The sequence below is a fragment of the Microtus oregoni genome, unplaced genomic scaffold (genome assembly GCF_018167655.1).
Source record: "Microtus oregoni isolate MIOR12 unplaced genomic scaffold, Mior012 000063F_ref0000156, whole genome shotgun sequence".
Taxonomy (NCBI): Eukaryota; Metazoa; Chordata; class Mammalia; order Rodentia; family Cricetidae; genus Microtus; species Microtus oregoni.
Window position 1 is genome coordinate 2,566,823 of NW_024543873.1, and position 12,281 is coordinate 2,579,103.

A 12,281-nucleotide genomic window follows, 5' to 3' on the forward strand; every position below is an offset into this window, starting at 1 on the left:
CCCTTCCCTTCCAGATTTACTCCCTGTCTCTTATTAGAAAAGAATAGGTTTCTAATAGATAACAATCATACATGACAAAATAAAAAATTAAAATGAAACAAAAATTATCATTTTGAAGTTGGACACAGCAACTCAATAGGAAGAGGAGTCGCAAGAGCAGGCACAATGGTCAGAGATCTGCTTGTTCTCACACTCAGGAGTGCCATAAAAATTCTAAAATAACAGCTCTATTACATGCAAAGGACCTGCTGCAAACTCACATAGACTCTGTATTTGCAGCTTTAGTCTCTGTGAGTTCATCTGTGCCTTGTTTAATTTATTCAGATGGCCCTATTCTCCATCCCCTCTGGATCTTACACTACTGTTGCCCCTTCCTCTACAGGGCTCACCTGAGCTCTGAGGGGAGGGCAAATAATATATATTAATAAAACCCTAATGCTGCTTGTTAATTTCAATATCTCTCATTTTCCCCTTCTTTCCTCCACATTAAACTTTGGTCACATCTCATTTACAAAGCAATTTGAGAGTATATTAAAGGGGTTCAGTGGGTATGACCAGGAATCAAAGCATTTTTCACAGTCTATCGCATATTGAAGCAATGATGATTGGATCCGAGGGATTCCCAACGAGGGCTGGGACATCCGGAACTTCTCTGCAGAGAATAGAACTGCTCTGTCAGGGAACTGATATGGGATTGTCCCATTGGGAGCAGGATATAGCCTTCAAAAGAGGTTCTGCTAGTTTCAGCAGACCAGTTTCCAGAGTTAGACCTGAGGGACAGGGGCTTGCAAGGAGAAGGGTGCTGTAATTTGACAAAGTACTGGGGTGAAACAAAATGGTAGCACTTGGATGGGGTAGATCTTTTGAATTCTGGAGCCCAGGTTAGAGGACCCCAGTAAATGTCAGCAATGAATCTCAGATTGTGTTCTTTTTTTTTATTTCATCTTCCTTATTCAATTCTGTTTTCCATGCTTTGCTTAAAAGTTCTGTTTTATTTTGCCAAAAACATTATTTATTGAGAAATGAACTATGAGAACAGGAATAGTATAGGCCTTGGTGAACTCAGATGAGGAATTAATTCTCAGACATGCCATTTTCTAGTCATATATTTCAGGCAAAGTGCCAGGTGCTATTAGTCTCAGAGTTCTTCGCTGTAAAAGATTTAAGTAGGATTTGGGGTGTATATGGGATATATACAAAGTACTAGACACATTTGTGTGATGTATACTGTATTTCTAATATATGTCAAGTTTTCAAACAAAAGTCACTAAAATTTCATTATTAATAATATATATATTATTTAAACCTACTTAGGTTGGAATTTCCCCATGCTGTATATAGTTCACAGGATGTTTGTCATTTATAGTTTCTCTTTTATCTAAATCATTATTTTTAATAATTTTTTTTATTAAGAAAAGAAGAAAAAAAACATAAACAAAAAACAAGTTTCCACCTCCTCCCAGCCTCCCATTTCCCTCCCCCTCCTCCCACCCTTCTCCCCCTCCTCCCACCCTTCTACCCCTCCCCCCACTCCTCTCCCCCTCCCTCTCCAGTCCACAGAGCAGTCCAGGTTCCCTGCCCTGTGGTAAGTCCTAGGTCCTCCCCGCTCCGTCCATATCTAGGAAGGTGAACATCCAAACTGGCTAGGCTTCCACAAAGCCAGCACATTAAGTAGGATCAAAACCCCGTGCCATTGTCCTTGGCGTCTCATCAGCCCTCATTGTTCGCCATGTTCAGAGAGTCCGGTTTTATCCCATGCTTTTTCGGTCACAGTCCAGCTGGACTTGGTGAGCTCCCAGTAGATCAGCTCCACTGTCTCAGTGGGTGGGTGCACGCCTCGTGGTCCCGACTTCTTTGCTCATGTTCTCCCTCCTTCTGCTCCTCATTGGGACCTTGGGAGCTCAGTCCAGTGCTCCAGTGTGGGTCTCTGTCTCTGTCTCCATCCATCACCAGATGAAGGTTCTATGATGATATGCAAGATATTCGTCAGTATTGCTCTCGGATAGGGTCATTTCAGGTTCCCAATCCTCAGCTACCCAAGGAACTAACTGGGAACCTCATGTTGGGCACTTGGGAGCCCCTCTAGGGTCAAATCTCTTGCTCACCCTAAAGTGGTTCCCTTAACTAAGAATTGTGGTTCCGTGCTCCCCTATCCACCTTTCCTTTATCCCAATTCTCCTGATTCCCCAAATCCCCCCTCCTTCCCTTCTACCTTTTCTCTCCCCATCTCCCCTTACCCCCATCCCAACCCACCCCCACGATCCTAATTTTCTCCCCGGCAATTGGGTCTACTTCCCTTAGCCAAGAGGATAACTATATGTTTTTCCTTGGGTTCACCTTCTTACTTAGCTTCTTTAGGTTCACCTATTGTAGACTCCGTGGCCCTAATTTATGGCTAGAAACCAATTATGAGCGAGTACATCCCATGTTCATCTTTTTGGGTCTGGGACACCTCACTCAGGATAGTGTTTTCTATTTCCATCCATTTGCCTGCAAAATTCGAGAAGTCATTGTTTTTTACCGCAGCGTAGTACTCTAGCGTGTATATGTTCCATACTTTCTTCATCCATTCTTCCATTGAAGGGCATCTAGGTTGTTTCCAGGTTCTGGCTATTACAAATAATACTGCTATGAACATAGTTGAACAAATGCTTTTGTCATATGATAGAGCATCTCTTGGGTATATTCCCAGGAGTGGTATTGCTGGGTCCAGGGGTAAGTTGATCCCGAATTTCCTGAGAAACCGAAACACTGACTTCCACAGTGGTTGCACAAGATGGCATTCCCACCAGCAATGGATGAGGGTACCCGTTCCTCCACAGCCTCTCCAGCAAAGGTTATCCTTGGTGTTTTTGACTTTAGCCATTCTGACAGGTGTAAGATGATATCTCAAAGTTGTTTTGATTTGCATTTCCCTGATTGCTAAGGAAGTTGAGCACGACTTTAAGTGTCTTTTGGCCATTTGAACTTCCTCTGCTGAGAATTCTCTGTTCAGTTCAGTGCCCCATTTTTTAATTGGGTTAATTAGCATTTTAAAGTCTAGTTTCTTGAGTTCTTTATATATTTTGGAGATCAGACCTTTGTCTGTTGTGGGGTTGGTGAAGATCTTCTCCCAATCAGTAGGTTGCCTTTGTGTCTTATTGACTATGTCCTTTGCTTTACAGAAGCTTCTCAGTTTAAGTAGGTCCCATTTATTCAATGTTGCCCTTAATGTCTGTGCTTCTGGGGTTATACATAGGAAGCGATCAACTGTGCCCAGCTCCTGTAGGGTACTTCCCACTTTCTCTTCTATCAGGTTCAGTGTGTTTGGGCTGATATTTAGGTCTTTAATCCATTTGGACTTGAGTTTTGTGCACTGTGATAGATAAGGGTCTATTTTCATTCTTCTACAAGATGACATCCAGTTGTGCCAGCACCATTTGTTGAAGATGCTTTCTTTCTTCCATTTTATACTTTTAGCTCCTTTATCGAAAATCAGGTGTTCATAGGTTTGTGGGATAAAATCCGGGTCTTCTATACGATTCCATTGGTCGACTTCTCTGTTTTTATGCCAGTACCACACTGTTTTCATTACTGTAGCTCTGTAATAGAGTTTGAAGTCAGGGATGGTAATGCCTCCAGAAGATCCTTTATTGTATAGGATTGTTTTGGCTATCCTGGATTTTTTGTTTTTCCATATAAAGTTGATTATTGTCCTCTCCAGATCTGTGAAGAATTTTGATGGGATCTTGATGGGGATTGCATTGAATCTATAAATAGCCTTTGGTAGAATTGCCATTTTTACTATGTTGATCCTCCCAATCCAAGAGCAAGGGAGGTCCATCCATTTTTTGGTATCCTCTTCAATTTCTTTCTTCAATGCCTTAAAGTTCTTGTCAAATAGATCTTTCACTTCCTTGGTTAGATGTACCCCAAGATATTTTATGCTGTTTTTGGCTATTGTGAATGGTGAAGCTTCTCTGATTTCCCTCTCTGCTTCCATATCCTTTGTGTATAAGAGGGCGACTGATTTTTTGGAGTTGATCTTGTATCCTGCCACATTACTAAAGCTGTTTATCAGCTGTAGGAGTTCTTTGGTGGAGTAGTTGGGGTCGCTTATGTACACTATCATATCATCTGCAAATAACGAAAGTTTAACTTCTTCCTTTCCAATTCGAATCCCCTTGATTCCATTATGTTGTCTTATTGCTATTGCTAGAACTTCAAGCACTATATTGAAGAGGTATGGCGAGAGTCTAATGAAATGATCATATGGTTTTTTTTCAGTTTATTTATATGCTGGATTACATTGATAGATTTTCGTATGTTGAACCAGCCCTGCATCTCAGGAATGAAGCCTACTTGATCATAATGGATAATTTTTCGGATGTGTTCTTGGATTCGATTTGCCAGTATTTTGTTGAGGATTTTTGCGTCGATATTCATGAGTGAGATTGGCCTGTAGTTCTCTTTCCTGGTTGAGTCTTTGAGTGGTTTTGGTATCAGAGTAATTGTGGCTTCATAAAAGGAGTTTGGTAATGACCCTTCTGTTTCTATCTTGTGGAATACATTAAGGAGTATAGGTATTAGATCTTCTTGGAAGATCTGGTAGAATTCCGCATTGAAACCATCTGGTCCTGGGCTTTTTTTGGTAGGGAGGTTTTTGATAACATCTTCTAATTCTTCGCGACTAACAGGTCTATTTAGATTGTTCACCAGGTCCTGATTTAACTTTGGTATATGATATTTATCTAAAAAAGTATCCATTTCCTTTACATTTTCCAATTTTGTGGCATATAGGCTTTTGTAGTAAGATCTAATGATTCTCTGAATTTCCTCTGTGTCTGTGGTTATGTCCCCCTTTTCATTTCTGATCTTATTAATTTGCAAATTCTTTCTCTGCCGTTTGATTAGCTTGGATAGTGGTTTGTCAATCTTGTTGATTTTCTCCAGGAACCAGCTTTTTGTTTCATTGATTTTTTGTATTGTTTTCTGTGTTTCTATTTTGTTGATTTCAGCCCTCATTTTGATTATTTCCAGTCTTCTACTCCTCCTAGGTGAGTCTGCTTCTTTTTTTTCTAGAGCTTTCAGGTGGGCTGTTAAGTCTCCAATGTGAGCTTTCTCTGTTTTCTTTAAGTGGGCACTTAGTGCTATGAACTTTCCTCTTAGGACTGCTTTCATAGTGTCCCATAAGTTTGAGTATGTTGTTTCTTTATTTTCATTGAATTCCAGGAAGACTTTAATTTCTTTCTTTATTTCTTCCTTAATCCAGCTATGGTTCAATAGTTGACTGTTCAGTTTCCATGACTTTGTATGCTTTCTGGGGGTAGCATTATTGTTGAATTCTAACTTTAATCCATGGTGATCTGATAAGACACAGGTGGTTACTAATATTTTTTTGTAACTGTGGATGTTTGCTTTGTTACCGACTATGTGGTCGATTTTCGAGAAGGTTCCATGAGCTGCAGAGAAGAAGGTATATTCTTTCCTATTTGGATGGAATGTTCTATAGATGTCTGTTAAGTCCATTTGATTCATTACCTCCACTAATTCTCTTATTTCTCTGTTAGGTTCCTGTCTGATTGACCTGTCCATTGGTGAGAGAGGAGTGTTGAAGTCTCCTACTATTAGTGTGTGCGGTTTGATGGCTGCCTTAAATTTTAGCAATGTTTCTTTTATGTACGTGGGTGCTTTTATATTTGGGGCATAGATATTCAGGATTGAGACTCCTTCCTGATGAATTGTTCCTGTTATGAGTATAAAATGCCCCTCTCCATCTCTTCTAATTGATTTAAGTTTAAAGTCAACTTTGTTAGAGATTAGTATGGCCACACCTGCCTGTTTCTTAGGTCCATTTGCTTAATAGGCCTTTTCCCAGCCCTTTACTCTGAGTAGGTGCCTGTCTTTGTGGTTGAGGTGTGTTTCTTGTAAACAGCAGAATATTGGATCCTGTTTTCTTATCCAATCTCTTAGCCTGTGCCTTTTTATAGGTGAGTTGAGTCCATTGACATTAAGTGATATTAATGACCAGTGGTTGTTAACTCCGGTCATTTTTTTTTAGTCGTAGAGTTTGTGTGTTTCCCTTCTTTGTTTTGTGTTGGTGAAGGGTCTCTAGATGTCTGAGTTACTGTGGTCATTGTTGGACTCCTTGGTTAGTGATTTTCCTTCAATTACTTTCTGTAAGGCTGGATTTGTGGCTGCGTATTGTTTAAATTTGTTTTTATCCTGGAAAATTTTATTTTCTCCATTTATAGTGAATGAAAGCTTGGCTGGGTATAGTAATCTGGGCTTGCACCCATGGTCTCTCAGTTTCTGCAGTACATCTATCCAGGACCTTCTGGCCTTCATGGTTTCCATGGAGAAGTCAGGTGTAAGTCTGATAGGTTTACCTTTATAAGTAATTTGGCCTTTTTCCTTTGCAGCTCTTAATATTCTTTCCTTATTCTGTATGCTTTGTGTTTTGATAATTATATGGCGAGGGGATGTTTTTTTTTTTGATCCAGCCTATTCGGTGTTCTGTATGCTTCTTGCACCTTCATAGGAAAATCTTTCCTTAGGTTGGGAAAGTTTTCTTCTATAATTTTATTAAATAGATTTTCTGGACCATTGAGCTGCCCTTCTTCTCCTTCTTCTACTCCTATTATTCTTAGGTTTGGTCTTTTTATTGTGTCCCATATTTCCTGAATGTTTTGTGATGAGAGTTTCTTGGACTTGCTGTTTTCTTTGATCAGTGTGTTTATTTTCTCTATGGTATCTTCAGAATCCGAGAGTCTTTCTTCTATCTCTTGTATTCTGCTGGTTATGCTTCTTTCTCTAGTCTCTATTCGTTTACCTAGATTTTCCATGTCCAGACGGCCCTCTGTTTGTGTTTTCTTCTTTGCCTCTATTTCAGTTTTCAGGTCTTGAACTGTTTCCATTATCTGTTTGATTGTTTTTCCTTGGTTTTCTAGGGTATCATTCACTGATTTATTCAATTCTTCAAACTTTCTGTTATATTTCTCATCCATTTCTATAAGGGCGTTTTTTACATGCTGTTTAAGGGTGTCAATCACTTTCATGAAGTCAATCTTTTCTCCTTCCTCTTGATTAAGGGGTTCTTGTCCTCCCGTTGTGAGGTCGCTTGTTTCTGGTAGCTTCATGTTGCTTTTCAGCTTGTTGGGCGAATTCTTGCCTTGACGTCGGCCCATCTCTTCTTCCAAATGCTCCCTATGGATCTTCTTTTACCGGATTAGGTCTCCTTGCCTACCAAACGCTGTCTCTCCCCAATGTTGGCTCTCCCAATGCTGGGTCTCCTGGCGCCGAAATATCAGGCCTCCGTGCTGGTTGGGCAGCTCGCAGACAAAGCGCCTACCCCGCTTGGTGCAGGCAGGCCACAGAAACAAAGGAACTGCTGCCCGCCCAGGAGCCCCGGGTACTCGGACCCAGCGCCCAGATAGGCTGCGCTGGGCGATGCCACGCGCCAAAAGAGGGCAGTGGGGGCAAAGTGGGGAGGGCTCTGGACGGAAGCTGGGTGGGCCAGGAAGAAAGAGGCAGCACCCGGGGAGTAGAGGCCCTGCAGAGAGCCCAAGCAGGACAGGGGGCCAAGAAACCCCCGAGCTCCCCGTCCCAGGCTGGCGCCGTGGGCCAGAAACTCACCCCAATGCTGGGTCTCCTGGCGCCGAAAGATCAGGCCTCCGTGCTGGTTGGGCAGCTCGCAGACAAAGCGCCTACCCCGCTTGGTGCAGGCAGGCCACAGAAACAAAGGAACTGCTGCCCGCCCGGGAGTCCTGGGTACTCGGACCCAGCGCCCAGATAGGCTGCGCTGGGCGATGCCACGCGCCAAAAGAGGGCAGTGGGGGCGAAGTGGGGAGGGCTCTGGATGGAAGCTGGGTGGGCCAGGAAGAAAGAGGCAGCAGAGAGCCCAAGCAGGACAGGGGGCCAAGAAACCCCCGAGCTCCCCGTCCCAGGCTGGCGCCGTGGGCCAGAAACTCACCCCAATGCTCTAAATCATTTTTTTTCATTCATTTAACTGCCACTAATTTTCTAACCGTCGCTAAAAGTTGACAAAACAAATGTCAGGCTCACCTAATTATTAACGATCTCACAGTCTAACTGCGGGAGAGCTGTTCCTGCCTGGCACCAGCTGCGGCACTCAGGAGAGAGGCCATGCACCTTCCTGGGCAGCATAGTAGAGCTGACCCTGGGGGGAGGGCAGCTAGCCCTAAAGCTGAAAATGTGGGACAGCTGTCCCCACTACTATCTGTCATGCAGTGGTGTGGGTGGGGGAGAGATGTCCCCCCACAGCCCTCACCTACTGCAACAGACAAGAGTGCTGACTCGCCTCCTAACCAGCTGCAGCACTCGGGAAAGTGGGCCCTGCACCTTGCCTGGACAGCACAGTAGAGCTGACCCTATTGACTAGGTGCAGGCCCATCTGAAAACATGAGCATGGGAGATCTGGCCTCACCCCTCATCTGCCATATGGTGGTGTGGGTGGGGGGGAGAGGTCCTTGCCCCTCACTGCCTGTGGTAGGTGGGAGAGCTGTCCCTGCCCCTCACCAGCTGAAGCATTCAGGAGAGTGTCCCCTGCACACGCCTGGGCAACACAGTAGAGCTGGCCTTGAAGGTGTAGGAGCAGGAGAGCCATCTCTGAGAATGTGAAAGCAGAATCGGCCCCACCTCTTGCAAGGGGAAAACTAGCTGGGCAATGCTGGAGAGCTTGCCCTAGAGGTGAAGACAGGGGAGAGCTGGTGGGCTGACCAGCCCTTCAACTACCCAGGCCCAGAACCAGGGCTATGTGTTAGCCCACCCCAACATCCACCCCATCTGTGATCTGCTGGAGCACAGGAAGGCCAGCCCTGCAGACCCAAAGCTGCAGGATCTCCATGACCCAGGGCAACTGCAGGATAACCAAGAGGAGTCCCAGTGAGGGCCCAGCACCAATAGTGTAGTAGAAACCAGAGGCATTGGACCAGATCAATGACTCTCTGCAATGAACACTTGCAAGTAAAGATAATGTGGATAAAAGGGTCTACTGCGTGACTCACTGTGTCATGCTACTGCTTCCTTTTCCCTTCTCTTAAATTTCGTTTTATTTTGGGGAGGCTTTGTAAGGGCAGAGGTTGGATACAAAGGGATGGGAAATGAATGGGATCGAGATGTATGATGTGTAAGACTCAAAGAATATCAAAAGGAAGTTAAAAAATAAAAAAAATGACCTTACAGAGGAGTGGGTTCTCTGAAACCAGGGTTAAGACCTAGAGAATTCTATCCACCACGTGAAGGCGGTATTGTCAGAGTTCCCAGAAATGTTTTGTACACAAGGCTTAGGTAAGACAGTATGTTTGATAGCACTCAGAAAGAGTTCACGTCACCTTCTATAATGGTCCCCGTCCCCAGTGGAGATTTATTTCTTGTTTAGCATACTTCAAAGAGAAGTTCTCTGAGCACTTTTTTTCCTTCTAAGTTTTTCTCTCATGTATTAGACACATTGCCTGAGAATCTGGTCCCTACCACCATCTACCTTAACAGAGGATTTGTGATTTCCCAAAGCCCCCAAATGCCTTAGCTCAAAGCACTGATACTTTATAGCTGTTATTTGGTATCCCACCTCCTCAGGCCTTTAACTTAAGTCTTTGTTTTTCACACTATTTCATCATCTTCCTCATTGACATATGAATTTCCCCTGATATAAACATGTCTTGCAAAGAACAGACACTGTTTGCTGGGAAAACAGGGCAGTGCACTTTATTAACCTTTAACTGCACATGCATTGTTCACTAAATCAACCAAGTAAGAGGTGCATATGTTTAGCTTCACAAAACAGACTACAAGAACAATAGAATCTGTCATTTTTTTTTAGATCTTTCATGTGTCCAAGGCAAGCTCTGTTGCACTGCTCTTTGATCTTCCTCTAGACCTCAAAGCTGAGAATATTCTCAACACGCTTTTCACAGCAGCAAACTTCTTCTTCTGAAACAAACGTGGGAGCCACAGTTAATGAATGGAGACTCTAAAGCTAATAAACCCTTTGAGACAGAACAAAAAGAAAAAGAATCCAAACTCTCTTCTACTCGAATATCTGACTGCTGTCTTTAATCAGTGTGAAGAAGCAGCCTCAATTTACTCAGGGCGGGAGAAGCTGCTGGGCTTGTCCGCGGAACCTGAGTCTTCCGGGGCAACAGGAAAGGCCACGGAGGCAAGGGCAGCCTGGGCTCTCTCCTCTTCATCCTTCAAGGCTTCCCTATACAGAGCTGTGAAGGCCGTGGGGCTGCTCCGGACAACCTTGGAGAAAAACTGCAGGACTTTCATCTTGCTGGTTTCAGCACGGGCCCTTGGGCCCCACAGGAACTCATAGCATGGAGGATCACTGCCGGGTACCAGCTGGTATTCCAGGTACTTCTCAGCAACCAATTCTTCAGTGATGAACTTTCTGGGATTCCCACAGATGAAATCATGCTGGTCAGGAAATACGCCAACCGTATTCAGCATGTCCCAGATCTTCTTCTCAGGAGCACGGTTGCCCTCCATGAAGATGGCACCAAGGATGAGCACCAAGAGGCCTAACTTGGGGATGCCCTCCTCGTCATCACCACTCGAGCGCCCATCATAGGTGAGGTCAAGAACTTTAAGGAGCTCATAGGAGTGGTTGATAGCATCCACTTCCTTCACTTCTATGCCAAAAACCATTTCCATGCATTCACAGGCGTGCTTGAAGATCACTTGATAGTAGTGCTTGTACTCTTTGACAATACTCAGAATTTCTGCCTCAGTGACGGGCTGCTTTGTTGTATACTTGAAACTCAGAAACTTCACCAATTCGGTCACCTTATACTGTAGCTGACTGTTGAGCAAGAACCTGGAGAAGAGGTAGGCCTTTGAGACGCTCTGACGTCTCCCTGCTTGATGAGCAGAACCTTCATTTGGTAGAGTGGCTTGAGCAGGAGCAGAGGAGGAACAGGGAACCTGAGCAGCAGATTCTCCCTCTGAGGTGCCCACCTCCTTAGCTACAGGAACCTCCTCGCTGACCTGACCCTCATTCTCTTCTTGGGCCTCACGGCCTTGCTCATGCCTGTGGGACATTATAATTTGTTTTGCAGGTAAGTGGCAGGAGAAAGTTGATGAAGAGTGGCCTGAGGGTGAGAGAAAAAATGTGAGGGTTTGCTAAGCTGTCAGCAGTGACGTAGGTTTTCTCAGTATTTATCTTAGGTAGTTCTCTTGGGTCTCATGGGCCTGCCTCCTACCAACTCCATTCTACTCTATGGTCTCTGGCTATGACTCAGTACAGTAACTATGTCCTTTGTTCCTGGAACCTCCATATAAGCAATTTAGGAGAGGGGCTCAGGTCCCAGACAACAAGCACAGCCTGGGACTAACTGCTGTATAGAAGTACACTCTGCCAGGTCCACACAGTTATGGAGTGAATGGGTCCTCTTAATAGCAGTATATGAGACTAGGTTCACCTAGTCAAAGTGTCTTCTTTCCACCCTCCAACTGACTATGGCAAGGCCCGAGACACCTCTCTCTGATAAACTGATTCTAGTCTCTTGACACTACGGGGGCGGGGGGATACTGGCACAACAAATCAATATACCAGAAAGTAGGGTCTCTCAGGGTAAGAACAGCAAATCTCTAAAGGCTCAAGCATTCCCTCCATCTTTGTTCAGGGTCCACATACTGTTTGCTAACAGAACTTGTCTCATTCTTTGGTTGGGCAGATAGAGCCAACTCTGCTCACTTAGAACAGTGCCTTCCCCTAACTAAGACCAATAAGACTAAGGATAGTGACCTCTGCTCACTATCCTTTAGACCTTGGCAGTGGCAGAAGAATCTAGTATGTACTTAAAAGGAGGTCCATTAGTCTTCCCTCAGAGTCCTCCCCTCTGGCAACCTGAATTTCCCCATCTCAGATTCCACCCACGTTAAAAATATCTAAAACAAAATAGTCAACATATAAACAGCCCCACCTTTGTAAAATAGTGGACTGCCTGGAAATGAGAGGGGTCTCATACAGACATGTTTGTCTGGGGCCTTCTTGGGCTAATATTAGAAGAGAAGTTTCCTATTTTTATTTTTTATTGAAATAATTTTCATAGAATATATTATGACCATCGTTTCCCCTCCCTATTTCTTCCTAGATCCTACCTTCTAATCCCAAGCTTTCTTTCTCTCTCTTTTAAGAAAACAAACAGGCAATAAGGCAAACAAGGATAAAACAAAATGAACAAAGAGCAAAAAGAAACAAAATGGGAAATAAACTGACACACAGGTGTATGTGCACACACATTCATGGACACATAGTGTGTGCACACACACCCAGCATG

At 44.0% G+C, this 12,281-nt stretch overlaps 1 protein-coding gene across 1 annotated transcript; it reads right to left on the bottom strand.

Moving 5' to 3' along the window:
* Positions 1 to 10,080: 10,080 nt before the first annotated feature.
* LOC121439821 (putative MAGE domain-containing protein MAGEA13P) lies at positions 10,081 to 11,040 on the bottom strand. The gene has a single exon (XM_041640440.1). It carries the CDS (start codon positions 11,038 to 11,040, stop codon positions 10,081 to 10,083), a length of 960 nt encoding a protein of 319 aa, XP_041496374.1.
* Positions 11,041 to 12,281: the final 1,241 nt, after the last annotated feature.

Coding starts and splice junctions, on each gene's coding strand:
- LOC121439821 (XM_041640440.1), bottom strand. CDS start 11,040: ATGTCCCACAGGCATGAGCAAGGCCGTGAGGCCCAAGAAGAGAATGAG.